Raw genomic sequence first — 14,589 nt, forward strand, 5'->3', positions numbered from 1 at the left:
GCTCTTATTCAGAGCAACTTCGGGGGTTAAGTGCCTTGCTCAAGGGCAGATCAACAGATTGTTCACCGAGTCGGCTCCGGGATTCGAACCAGAAAACTTTGGTGTGTGTGTGCGTCTGCGTGTGTGTGTGTGTGTGTTTGTATGTGTGTGTGTGTGTGTGTGATACTGACTGGTATCTATGTATGGATGGGGAACCTACAGTAGGACTCCTAAGATTTTGTTGAGTCTATATAAAACACTTTGGGCTGGTTTCCTGGACACAGAGTAAACCTAGTCCTGGACTATAAAGAATTTCAATAGAGATTCTCCATTGAGCATGCTATTTAGTCCTGGAATAGTGTTAATCTGGGTCAGGGAAACAGGCCCGTAAATTTGCAGTGTCTTGGAGATGCAATGTTGCCTGAAGTAGCTTCACCTTACAATTGTTAGTAGGATCAAACGATGACAACATTCTGTTGATCAGTAATATTGGTTCAAAATTAACACACACATGAACTCTCTCTCTCTCCTTTCCTCCTCTCTCTCTCTCCTTTCCTCCTCTCTCTCTCCTTTCCTCTTCTCTCTCGCTCCTTTCATCCTCTCTCTCTCTCTCCTTTCCTCATCTCTCTCTCTCCTTTCCTCCTCTCTCTCTCTCTCTCTCCTTCTCTCTCCTTTCCTCATCTCTCTCTCGCCTTTCCCTCCTCTCTCTCTCCCTTCCTCCTCTCTCTCTCTCCTTTCCTCCTCTCTCTCTCTCTCTCTCCTTTCCTCCTCTCTCTCTCCTTTCCTCCTCTCTCTCTCCTTTCCTCCTCTCTCTCTCCTTTCCTCCTCTCTCTCTCCTTTCCTCCTCCTCTCTCTCTCCTTTCCTCCTCTCTCTCTCCTTTCCTCCTCTCTCTCCTCTCTCCTTTCCTCCTCTCTCGCTCCTTTCCTCCTCTCTCTCTCTCCTTTCCTCCTCTCTCTCTCCTTTCCTCCTCTCTCTCTCTCCTTTCCTCCTCTCTCTCTCTCCTTTCCTCCTCCTCTCTCTCCTTTCCTCCTCTCTCTCTCCTTTCCTCCTCTGTGGGAAGGTCGTGGACATTGTTCCAGCTGTTCTCTTCATTTTCTATTTTTTTCTCTCCTTCCAATGATGTGAGACATCTGGTTACCAGGCACGCTAGCAAGCAACGGGACACACAGGGTGGGGGGCTTGGACTGAGTGTGTGTGTGTGTGAGAGAGATGGGGGAGAGAGCAAAAGTGTGTGTGTGTGTGTGTGTGTGTGTGTGTGAGAGAGAGAGAGTGAGACAGGGAGAGAGAGTGTGTGTGTGTGTGTGTGTGTGTGTGTGTGTGTGTGTGTGTGTGTGTGTGTGTGTGTGTGTGTGTGTGTGTGTGTGTGTGTGTATGTGTGAGTGAGTGTGTGTGTGTGAGTGAGCGGAAGCCTAAACATTCAGACACTCACAAACATCAGGCAGATTGATGGCTCCATTGCCAGCAGATGCACGGAAATGTTACCAGCCAAACAGACAGGCAGCCAGACAGACTGTCAGCAAGACCTTCAAGTTTACAGCAACTACTTGTACACTGTGTTTGTTTCCCAAATGGAACCCTATTCCCTATATAGTGCACTACTTTAGACCAGAGCCCTATAGAACCCTATTCTCTATATAGGGAATATGGTGCTATTTGGGACACATGGTCCTTTGTAGCTCAGTTGGTAGAAGATGGCGCTTGCAACGCCAGGGTAGTGGGTTTGATTCCTGCGACCACCATTACGTGAAATGTATGAACGCATGGCTAAATAGCTTTGGCTAAAAGCTTCTGCTAAATGGCATAATTTTATCTGTAGCACTACTGGGCTTGTTCCTCTTCAGAGGACGAGTGTTGAATGATCTAAGATCAGTTTGACTTTTTTCCAATTATAATGAAATAATAAAGGTGGACCTGATCCTAGTTCAGCACTCCTAGTCTCAGACGCTTTATGACTATGAGACATAAAGACACTAAATACACTTGGATATGGAAACTATCCCTTCACATGATGTGGTAGCAGATAGAAACTATTCCTTCACATGATGTGGTAGCAGATAGAAACTATCCCTTCACTTGGACATGATGTGGTAGCAGATTAAAACTATTCCTTCACATGATGTGGTAGCAGATAGAAACTATCCCTTCACTTGGACATGATGTGGTAGCAGATAGAAACTATCCCTTCACTTGGACATGATGTGGTAGCAGATAGAAACTATCCCTTCACTTGGACATGATGTGGTAGCAGATAGAAACTATCCCTTCACATGGACATTATGTGGTAGCAGATAGAAACTATCCCTTCACATGGACATGATGTGGTAGCAGATAGAAACTATCCCTTCACATGGACATGATGTGGTAGCAGATAGAAACTATCCCTTCACATGATGTGGTAGCAGATAGAAACTATCCCTTCACTTGATGTGGTAGCAGATAGAAACTATCCCTTCACTTGATGTGGTAGCAGATAGAAACTATCCCTTCACTTGATGTGGTAGCAGATAGAAACTATCCCTTCACTTGATGTGGTAGCAGATAGAAACTATCCCTTCACTTGATGTGGTAGCAGATAGAAACTATCCCTTCACTTGATGTGGTAGCAGATAGAAACTATCCCTTCACATGATGTGGTAGCAGATAGAAACTATCCCTTCACTTGGACATGATGTGGTAGCAGATAGAAACTATCCCTTCACTTGATGTGGTAGCAGATAGAAACTATCCCTTCACATGATGTGGTAGCAGATAGAAACTATCCCTTCACTTGGACTTGATGTGGTAGCAGATAGAAACTATCCCTTCACTTGATGTGGTAGCAGATAGAAACTATCCCTTCACTTGATGTGGTAGCAGATAGAAACTATCCCTTCACATGATGTGGTAGCAGATAGAAACTATCCCTTCACTTGGACATGATGTGGTAGCAGATAGAAACTATCCCTTCACTTGATGTGGTAGCAGATAGAAACTATCCCTTCACATGATGTGGTAGCAGATAGAAACTATCCCTTCACTTGGACTTGATGTGGTAGCAGATAGAAACTATCCCTTTACTTGATGTGGTAGCAGATAGAAACTATCCCTTCACTTGATGTGGTAGCAGATAGAAACTATCCCTTCACATGATGTGGTAGCAGATAGAAACTATCCCTTCACATGATGTGGTAGCAGATAGAAACTATCCCTTCACTTGGACATGATGTGGTAGCAGATAGAAACTATCCCTTCACATGATGTGGTAGCAGATAGAAACTATCCCTTCACATGATGTGGTAGCAGATAGAAACTATCCCTTCACATGGACATGATGTGGTAGCAGATAGAAACTATCCCTTCACATGATGTGGTAGCAGATAGAAACTATCCCTTCACATGGACATGATGTGGTAGCAGATTAAAACTATCCCTTCACATGATGTGGTAGCAGATAGAAACTATCCCTTCACTTGGACATGATGTGGTAGCAGATTAAAACTATCCCTTCACATGATGTGGTAGCAGATAGAAACTATCCCTTCACATGGACATGATGTGGTAGCAGATAGAAACTATCCCTTCACATGATGTGGTAGCAGATAGAAACTATCCCTTCACATGGACATGATGTGGTAGCAGATAGAAACTATCCCTTCACATGATGTGGTAGCAGATTAAAACTATCCCTTCACATGATGTGGTAGCAGATTAAAACTATCCCTTCACATGGACATGATGTGGTAGCAGATAGAAACTATCCCTTCACATGATGTGGTAGCAGATAGAAACTATCCCTTCACATGATGTGGTAGCAGATAGAAACTATCCCTTCACATGATGTGGTAGCAGATAGAAACTATCCCTTCACATGGACATGATGTGGTAGCAGATTAAAACTATCCCTTCACCATGATGTGGTAGCAGATTAAAACTATCCCTTCACATGATGTGGTAGCAGATAGAAACTATCCCTTCACATGATGTGGTAGCAGATTAAAACTATCCCTTCACATGATGTGGTAGCAGATTAAAACTATCCCTTCACATGATGTGGTAGCAGATTAAAACTATCCCTTCACATGATGTGGTAGCAGATTAAAACTATCCCTTCACTTGGACATGTGGTAGCAGATAGAAACTATCCTTTCACATGGACATGATGTGGTAGCAGATAGAAACTATCCCTTCACATGATGTGGTAGCAGATAGAAAATATCTCTTCACATGGACATGATGTGGTAGCAGATAGAAACTATCCTTTCACATGGACATGTGGTAGCAGATAGAAACTATCTCTTCACATGGACATGATGTGGTAGCAGATAGAAACTATCCCTTCACATGATGTGGTAGCAGATTAAAACTATCCCTTCACATGGACATGATGTGGTAGCAGATAGAAACTATCCCTTCACATGATGTGGTAGCAGATAGAAACTATCCCTTCACTTGGACATGATGTGGTAGCAGATAGAAACTATCCCTTCACATGATGTGGTAGCAGATAGAAACTATCCCTTCACTTGGACATGAAAACTCCTCCTTCGCATTCTAATGTTAAGGAGTATTGTTGGACTTTCATGACCTCTCTTCAGTCATCGGGGACATGTAGTAAACCTAAAAATAGAGTTGAAAGGATTCTCCTACTTACATCAACAGCCATATACAGTCAACCACTGGATACCAACCGCAGTTTTAAAGGAGCAATCTGGGATTCGAGAAAGAAACCCCCCCCCAAAATATATATATATATATACCCATTATATATAATTAAAGAATCATTCCCCCCAAAAAATGGATTTACCAATCCCAGATTGTCCCTTTAAAACAGAACACTAGATACAGACATACGTTCAAACAGCAATAGCCAGTGGAGCGGAGGTTTACAAACACATGCTTTATTAGGTGCTGTCATCCATGTAACATTATTAGACCAACATGGTGATGAAGACTACATGGGATTCATTTCTCTCAACAGGATTATTATTAATTCAAGCCTAATATTACTTATTTATTACACATGTATAATATAATATACATAATCCAACAATGTGGCTCCCTGGCAAAGCGGGAGAGATTGACATCAGACAAAATGGAAAAATACGAAAATAATATATTTTATCATATTTTATTATGGTAATAATAATAATAAACAATGCATTGCATATTAGGCTTTTACAGAACAGCAAGTCTATAATATTGTGCAATGACCTTTGACCCTCAGCTCTGCGGTGATACACCTCTCCTCCCGCTATCCGTTCCGTTCCCCTCCCACCTTCCCAATAGAAACCTAAGGAGGGAGTTTAGCACTGGGCCCAATAATCTGTCCTTTCTACCAAAGTGTGCACTTGTTCACTTGCTTTCTTGGGTATCAAAGCAAATTCATGGTGAAACTCCCTCTAGTCTAGTCCTCCACCCATCCTCTAGTCAATACCTCCACCTATCCTCTAGTCTAGTCCATACCTCCACCTATCCTCTAGTCTAGTCTAGTCCTCCACCTATCCTCTAGTCTAGTCAATACCTCCACCTATCCTCTAGTCTAGTCCATACCTCCACCTATCCTCTAGTCAATACCTCCACCTATCCTCTAGTCTAGTCCATACCTCCACCTATCCTCTAGTCCATACCTCCACCTGTCCTCTAGTCTAGTCCATACCTCCACCTGTCCTCTAGTCTAGTCCATACCTCCACCTATCCTCTAGTCCATACCTCCACCTGTCCTCTAGTCAATACCTCCACCTATCCTCTAGTCTAGTCCATACCTCCACCTATCCTCTAGTCTAGTCAATACCTCCACCTGTCCTCTAGTCTAGTCAATACCTCCACCTGTCCTCTAGTCTAGTCAATACCTCCACCTATCCTCTAGTCTAGTCCATACCTCCACCTATCCTCTAGTCCATACCTCCACCTATCCTCTAGTCCATACCTCCACCTGTCCTCTAGTCCATACCTCCACCTATCCTCTAGTCAATACCTCCACCTATCCTCTAGTCTAGTCCATACCTCCACCTATCCTCTAGTCTAGTTAATACCTCCACCTATCCTCTAGTCAATACCTCCACCTATCCTCTAGTCAATACCTCCACCTATCCTCTAGTCTAGTCCATACCTCCACCTATCCTCTAGTCCATACCTCCACCTGTCCTCTAGTCAATACCTCCACCTATCCTCTAGTCTAGTCAATACCTCCACCTATCCTCTAGTCTAGTCAATACCTCCACCTGTCCTCTAGTCTAGTCAATACCTCCACCTATCCTCTAGTCTAGTCAATACCTCCACCTATCCTCTAGTCTAGTTAATACCTCCACCTATCCTCTAGTCTAGTCCATACCTCCACCTATCCTCTAGTCAATACCTCCACCTATCATCTAGTCTAGTCAATACCTCCACCTATCCTCTAGTCTAGTCAATACCTCCACCTATCCTCTAGTCTAGTCAATACCTCCACCTATCCTCTAGTCTAGTCCTCCACCTATCCTCTAGTCTAGTCCTCCACCTATCCTCTAGTCTAGTCAATACCTCCACCTATCCTCTAGTCTAGTCAATATCTCCACCTATCCTCTAGTCTAGTCAATACCTCCACCTATCCTCTAGTCTAGTCCATACCTCCACCTGTCCTCTAGTCTAGTCAATACCTCCACCTATCCTCTAGTCTAGTCAATATCTCCACCTATCCTCTAGTCTAGTCAATACCTCCACCTATCCTCTAGTCTAGTCCATACCTCCACCTATCCTCTAGTCTAGTTAATACCTCCACCTATCCTCTAGTCTAGTCCTCCACCTATCCTCTAGTCTAGTCCATACCTCCACCTATCCTCTAGTCTAGTCAATACCTCCACCTATCCTCTAGTCTAGTTAATACCTCCACCTATCCTCTAGTCTAGTCCATACCTCCACCTATCCAATGCTTTTACATTTGTGAAGGAGTGCACGAGTGCACACTTCAGGAGAAAGGACAGATTATTGGGATTGCAGATTTGTGGATGAGGGGAGCTGTTTTGTATAGTATGAATCAGGACGGGGCTTAGCTTGGCCTGGCGCTGACCTGTGATCGCTTAGCTTGGCCTGGCGCAGATCTGTGATCGCTTAGCTTGGCCTGGCGCAGATCTGTGATCGCTTAGCTTGGCCTGGCTGGTGGTGAGTAAAGTGCTGTGGTCAACAGACTGCTCTGTCTGTGGTCATTTAAAGGAGCATGGAGTAGGTATGTGTGTCCCAAATGACACCCTATTCCCTATGTAGTGCATTAATTTTAACTAGGGCCTATAGCACCCTATTCCCTATCTAGTGCACTACTTTTAACCAGGGCCCTGATGTAGTGCACTACTTAGATGAGGGTTTCATTTGGGACGCAGACTCTGTGGGCCACTAAACAAAAACACTAGTGAGGGGAAGAGTGGTTCTCTGGTGGGTTCAGAACACTATAGTGTGTGAGGGGAAGAGTGGATCTCTGGTGGGTTCAGAACACTATAGTGTTTGAGGGGAAGAGTGGATCTCTGGTGGGTTCAGAACACTATAGTGTTTGAGGGGAAGACTGGATCTCTGGTGGGTTCAGAACACTATAGTGTTTGAGGGGAAGAGTGGATCTCTGGTGGGTTCAGAACACGCATGTGTGTGAGGGGAAGAGTGGATCTCTGGTGGGTTCAGAACACGCATGTGTGTGAGGGGAAGAGTGGATCTCTGGTGGGTTCAGAACACGCATGTGGAATGACACTACCAGATTAAGAGGTTCATGGAGTGCAATGACACTACCAGATTAAGAGGGACATGGAGTGCAATGACACTACCTCATTAAGAGGCTCATGGAGTGCAATGACACTACCAGATTAAGAGGCTATTGGAGTACAATGACACTACCAGATTAAGAGGCTCATGGAGTACAATGACACTACCAGATTAAGAGGCTCATGGAGTACAATGACACTACCAGAATAAAAGGGACATGGAGTGCAATGACACTACCAGATTAAGAGGCTATTGGAGTACAATGACACTACCAGAATAAGAGGCTATTGGAGTGCAATGACACTACCAGAATAAGAGGCTTTTGGAGTGCAATGACACTACCAGATTAAGAGGCTATTGGAGTACAATGACACTACCAGATTAAGAGGCTATTGGAGTACAATGACACTACCTCATTAAGAGGCTCATGGAGTGCAATGACACTACCAGATTAAGAGGCTATTGGAGTACAATGACACTACCAGAATAAGAGGCTATTGGAGTGCAATGACACTACCAGAATAAGAGGCTTTTGGAGTGCAATGACACTACCAGAATAAGAGGCTATTGGAGTACAATGACACTACCAGATTAAGAGGCTATTGGAGTGCAATGACACTACCAGAATAAGAGGCTATTGGAGTACAATGACACTACCAGATTAAGAGGCTTTTGGAGTGCAATGACACTACCAGAATAAGAGGCTATTGGAGTGCAATGACACTACCAGAATAAGAGGCTATTGGATTTCCCCCCAGTTGGTCTTTTAGAGATTGAAGTCTGAAAGTGACTGAATACAGAAAAGTGAAATGAAAATAACGTGGAAATGTTACTGTTACCAGTTTAAAAGTGAAAATATTTCAGCCCATAGAACAGAAAGGGGTTGGTTTTCCCGGACACAGCAGCGGTATTCCCAAATGTGGGATGTGCAACACTACCCTCATTCCTTACAGACTAGATCCTGAACTAAAAACCTTGCTGAATGGAGAGAAGAATCTCCATTAGGTTTGAACTAGGCTTTATCTGTGTCCGGGAAAACAGGCCCCTCCAACTGTTAAGAAAGGTCATGGTTTCTGTTTACAGTTTAGGATGTAACACAAAGAAAGCTGTATGGATGTCTATGGTTTGGATCCAGGGTCTGGCACGGAGTCGATGTGAAAGCCTCTATAAGGAGTGTATTTGTGGGGTAAGAGAGTTTTGAGTGGGAGGGACTGAGATCCGTAGTTAGTACAATAGCAGAGTGGGTTGGTGGAAAAGGTGGTGTGTGAATGTGGTGGTCACAAAACAAAATAAATTACTAAGTGGGAGAGCTAAGGGACCAAGATGCCTTGGACCGGTGCAATGTGTGTGGATGGCAGGATTGTGTGTGGATGGCACCAGAAGGATTGTGTATTCTCATATTAGTGTTCCCCCTTGTGAACATTGTCTATATCCTGTTTGTTTTTTACATCACAATCCCATGGGCATTTGGCTGTTGTCACGTCTCTTTGCTACTATGCGAGCCGTTGTCATGACCACAGTTGTCATGGCTACCTGCCATGGATACGGTCCTGTCTTCAAAGTGGGCATAAGACACACACACACAACAAGCCACAGCGATTGGTCAGGACTAAGGAAGAAGAGGCGTCACAATCAAGTCAAGATATGGTGTTGTTTAGAGTACCACATTCTCATACGTCTTCTCTTTTCTGTTTCTTGTCCCCCCCCCTCTTCTCTTCTCTCTCTCTCTTTCATTCTTTGGCACTGGTAGGAATGTGAGGTGGGAGGGGTGGATGGACGGAGGGAGGGAGTGGGCTTCCCTGTTGTCTCTCGCTCTCGTTCTCTCCGTCTATTTGGAGAGCTTACTGATGACTCTGATCAACGCTCCGTTCTCGTCTTTCAGTCGCTGGTTGTCAGCTCTCAGGTCACCGAGCACCTAGAGGAACAACATTGGTTATTAGGTTGAAAACTGACATTGGATATATCCCAAATGGAACCCTATTCCCTATATAGTGCACTACTTTAGACCAGAGCCCTATGGCATCCTATCCCTATATAGTGCACTACTATAGACCAGAGCCCTCTGGCACCATATTCTCTATATAGTGCACTACTATTAACCAGGGTCCAAAAGTAGGGCACTACAGTCGTGGCCAAAAGATTTGAGAATGACACAAATATTAATTTCCACAAAGTCTGCTGCCTCAGTGTCTTTAGATATTGTTGTCAGATGTTACTATGGAATACTGAAGTATAATTACAAGCATTTCATAAGTGTCAAAGGCTTTTATTGACAATTACATGAAGTTGATGCAAAGAGTCAATATTTGCAGTGTTGACCCTTCTTTTTCAAGACCTCTGCAATGCGCCCTGGCATGCTGTCAATTAACTTCTGGGCCACGTCCTGACTGATGGCAGCCCATTCTTGCATAATCAATGCTTGGAGTTTGTCAGAATTTGTGTGTGTTTGTTTGTCCACCCGCCTCTTGATGATTGACCACAAGTTCTCAATGGGATTAAGGTCTGGGGAGTTTCCTGGCCATGGACCCAAAATATCGATGTTCTGTTTCCCGAGCCACTTAGTTATCACTTTTGCCTTATGGCAAGGTGCTCCATCATGCTGGAAAAGACATTGTTCGTCACCAAACTGTTCCTGGATGGTTGGGAGAAGTTGCTCTCGGAGGATGTGTTGGTACCATTCTATATTCATTGCTGTGTTCTTAGGCAAAATTGTGAGTGAGCACACTCCCTTGGCTGAGAAGCAACCCAACACATGAATGGTCTCAGGATGCTTTACTGTTGGCATGACACAGGACTGATGGTAGCGCTGACCTTGTCTTCTCCGGACAAGCTTTTTTCCAGATGCCCCAAACAATCGGAAAGGGGATTCATCAGAGAAAATTACTTTACCCCAGTCCTCAGCAGTCCAATCCCTATACCTTTTGCAGAATATCAGTCTGTCCCTGATGTTTTTCCTGGAGAGAAGTGGCTTCTTCGCTGCCCTTCTTGACACCATGCCATCTTCCAAAAGTCTACGCCTCACTCTGCGTGCAGATGCACTCACACCTGCCTGCAGCCATTCCTGAGCAAGCTCTGTACTGGTGGTGCCCCGATCCCGCAGCTGAATCAACTTTAGGAGATGGTCCTGGCGCTTGCTGGACTTTCTTGGGCGCCCTGAAGCCTTCTTCACAACATTGAACCGCTCTCCTTGAAGTTCTTGATGATCCGATAAATGGTTGATTTAGGTGCAATCTTACTGGCAGCAATATCCTTGCCTGTGAAGCCCTTTATGTGCAAAGCAAGGATGACGGCACATGTTTCCTTGCAGGTAACCATAGTTGACAGAGGAAGAACAATGATTCCAAGCACCACCCTCCTTTTGAAGCTTCCAGTCTGTTATTCGAACTCAATCAGCATGACAGAGTGATCTCCAGCCTTGTCCTCGTCAACACTCACACCTGCGTTAACGAGAGAATGACTGACGTCAGCTGGTCCTTTTGTGGCAAGGCTGAAATGCAGTCGAAATGTTTTTGGGGGATTCAGTTAATTTGCATGGCAAAGAGGGAGTTTGCAATTAATTGCAATTCATCCGATCACTCTTCTTAACATTCTGGAGTATATGCAAATTGCCATCATACAAACTGAGGCAGCAGACTGTGAAAATTAATATTTGTGTCATTCTCAAAAACTCTCACCCCCAACTGTTTGGCTAGATGAAAATTGACATTGTTACAATTCTTGTGTAAAGAAAGACAATCCAAAGTACGATAATCAGATGGATCATGGTTTCATTTTCATGCAGCTTAGTTTGGTTACCACCAACTTGAGCTCAGGTATGTCTGCAACAGAAACGGAGAGTTAAGTGAACACGGTAAAAGGTGGTAGGATGTATTAGAGCGTTGGGGGAGGAAGACAGGAGGAGGTGGTAGGATGTATTAGAGCGTTGGGGTAGGAAGACAGAAGGAGGTGGTAGGATGTATTAGAGCGTTGGGGGAGGAAGAGAGGAGTACAGGAGGTGGTAGGATGTATTAGAGCGTTGAGGTAGGAAGACAGGAGGAGGTGGTCGGATGTATTAGAGCGTTGGGGGAGGAAGAGAGGAGAACAGGAGGTGGTAGGATGTATTAGAGCGTTGGGGTAGAGAGAGAGGAGAATAGGAGGTGGTAGGATGTATTAGAGCGTTGGGGTAGGAAGACAGGAGGAGGTGGTAGGATTTATTAGAGCGTTGGGGGAGGAAGAGAGGAGTACAGGAGGTGGTAGGATGTATTAGAGCGTTGAGGTAGGAAGACAGGAGGAGGTGGTCGGATGTATTAGAGCGTTGGAGGAGGAAGAGAGGAGAACAGGAGGTGGTAGGATGTATTAGAGCGTTGGGGTAGAGAGAGAGGAGAATAGGAGGTGGTAGGATGTATTAGAGCGTTGGGGTAGGAAGACAGGAGGAGGTGGTAGGATGTATTAGAGCGTTGGGTAGGAAGACAGGAGGAGGTGGTAGGATGTATTAGAGCGTTGGGGGAGAAAGAGAGGAGAACAGGAAGTGGTAGGATGTATTAGAGCGTTGGGGGAGGAAGACAGGAGGAGGTGGTAGGATGTATTAGAGCGTTGGGGTAGGAAGACAGGAGGAGGTGGTAGGATGTATTAGAGCGTTGGGGGAGGAAGAGAGGAGAACAGGAGGTGGTCGGATGTATTAGAGTGTTGGGGTAGGAAGAGAGGAGAACACGAGGTGGTAGGATGTATTAGAGCGTTGGGGGAGGAAGAGAGGAGGAGGTGGTAGGATGTATTAGAGCGTTGGGGTAGGAAGACAGGAGGAGGTGGTAGGATGTATTAGAGCGTTGGGGGAGGAAGAGAGGAGAACAGGAGGTGGTAGGATGTATTAGAGCGTTGGGGGAGGAAGAGAGGAGAACAGGAGGTGGTAGGATGTATTAGAGCGTTGGGGTAGGAAGAGAGGAGGAGGTGGTAGGATGTATTAGAGTGTTGGGGGAGGAAGAGAGGAGAACACGAGGTGGTAGGATGTATTAGAGCGTTAGGGTAGGAAGACAGGAGGAGGTGGTAGGATGTATTAGAGCGTTGGGGGAGGAAGAGAGGAGAACACCCATTGGATAGGAATACCAGTGATCTCCACCCCCATTGGATAGCAGTACCAGTGATCTCCACCCCCATTGGATAGCAGTACCAGTGATCTCCACCCCCATTGGATAGCAGTATCAGTGATCTCCACCCCCATTGGATAGCAGTACCAGTGATCTCCACCCCCATTGGATTGCAGTACCAGTGATCTCCACCCCCATTGGATAGCAGTACCAGTGATCTCCACCCCCATTGGATAGCAGTACCAGTGATCTCCACCCCCATTGGATAGCAGTACCAGTGATCTCCACCCCCACTGGATAGCAGTACCAGTGATCTCCACCCCCATTGGATAGCAGTACCAGTGATCTCCACTCCCTGGGCCTATATTCACAAAGCCTCTCAGTAGTAGTAGTGCTGATCAAATTGTTATTACATTTTTTATTTAACTTTTATTTAACTAATGAATAGGAGGGATCCCAGATGGGCCTGATCCCAGATGGGCCTGATCCCAGATGGGCCTGATCCCAGATGGGCCTGATCCCAGAGGGGCCTGATCCCAGATGGGCCTGATCCCAGAGGGCCTGATCCTAGAGGGCCTGATCCTAGATCAGCACTCTTGTCTAAGAAATGTTTTGGCTGTGCCCCAAATGCACACTATTCCCTATTTAGTGGGAGACCCATAGGGCCCTGATCAAAAGTAGTGCACTAAACAGGGAATAGGGCCTTGGTCTAAAGTAGTGCACTAAACAGGGAATAGGGCCTTGGTCTAAAGTAGTGCACTAAACAGGGAATAGGGCCTTGGTCTAAAGTAGTGCACTAAACAGGGAATAGGGCCTTGGTCTAAAGTAGTGCACTAAACAGGGAATAGGGCTCTGGTCTAAAGTAGTGCACTAAACAGGGAATAGGGCCTTGGTCTAAAGTAGTGCACTAAACAGGGAATAGGGCCTTGGTCTAAAGTAGTGCACTAAACAGGGAATAGGGCTCTGGTCTAAAGTAGTGCACTAAACAGGGAATAGGGCCTTGGTCTAAAGTAGTGCACTAAACAGGGAATAGGGCCTTGGTCTAAAGTAGTGCACTAAACAGGGAATAGGGCCTTGGTCTAAAGTAGTGCACTAAACAGGGAATAGGGCTCTGGTCTAAAGTAGTGCACTAAACAGGGAATAGGGCCTTGGTCTAAAGTAGTGCACTAAACAGGGAATAGGGCCTTGGTCTAAAGTAGTGCACTAAACAGGGAATAGGGCCTTGGTCTAAAGTAGTGCACTAAACAGGGAATAGGGCTCTGGTCTAAAGTTGTGCACTAAACAGGGAATAGGGCTCTGGTCTAAAGTTGTGCACTAAACAGGGAATAGGGCCTTGGTCTAAAGTAGTGCACTATATAGGGAATAGGGTGCCATTTGGGATGCACCCTTTGTGAATATGAGCCCTGATAAATAAGTACCGTCCTGAGAACATGTCTTTGTGAAAAGTCAATGGATGATATAGTGGTACTGACTATATACAATACTGGTCTCATCTGGAACAGAGCTGCAAGCCTCCCTCCCGCTCTGGCCCAGTCTAATGCCGTAGCGTGCATCCCAAAATGGCACCATTTTCCCTATGTAGTGCACTACTTTTGACCAGGGCCCATAGAGCTCTGGTCTAAAGTAGTGCCCTATATAGGGGAATAGGGTGCCATTTGGACGGCAGACTCAGTGTACCACTTACTGCCACAACACTGGTGATTTGCAGCACAAGCCGTGAAAGAAGCAGCAAGCTGTGATGAGGCAGAGAGTCTGTGTGGAGTAAAACCTGGGTTCAGGCAGAGAGTCTGTGTGGAGTAAAACCTGGGTTCAGGCAGAGAGTCTGTGTGGAGTAAAACCTGGGTTCAG

The 14,589-nt window shown here is 45.4% G+C and overlaps 1 protein-coding gene across 10 annotated transcripts in view; it reads right to left on the reverse strand.

Annotated features, from left to right (window-relative positions):
* Nucleotides 1–4,841: 4,841 nt before the first annotated feature.
* The window catches only part of LOC129856186 (protein phosphatase 1 regulatory subunit 12A-like), a 75,205-nt gene continuing 65,457 nt past the window's right edge, over nt 4,842–14,589 (reverse strand). For 3 of the 10 annotated variants that reach the window (XM_055924295.1, XM_055924293.1, XM_055924296.1), the window contains exon 23: nt 4,842–9,596. In XM_055924295.1, the coding sequence (XP_055780270.1) occupies nt 9,510–9,596 (87 nt within the window). In that variant the 3' untranslated portion in view covers nt 4,842–9,509. The remainder of the gene's footprint in view (nt 9,597–14,589) is intronic. The other 7 variants (XR_008759613.1, XR_008759616.1, XR_008759618.1 and 4 more) reach the window with 7 other exon arrangements.

The sequence above is a fragment of the Salvelinus fontinalis genome, chromosome 5 (genome assembly GCF_029448725.1).
Source record: "Salvelinus fontinalis isolate EN_2023a chromosome 5, ASM2944872v1, whole genome shotgun sequence".
Lineage (NCBI taxonomy): Eukaryota > Metazoa > Chordata > Actinopteri > Salmoniformes > Salmonidae > Salvelinus > Salvelinus fontinalis.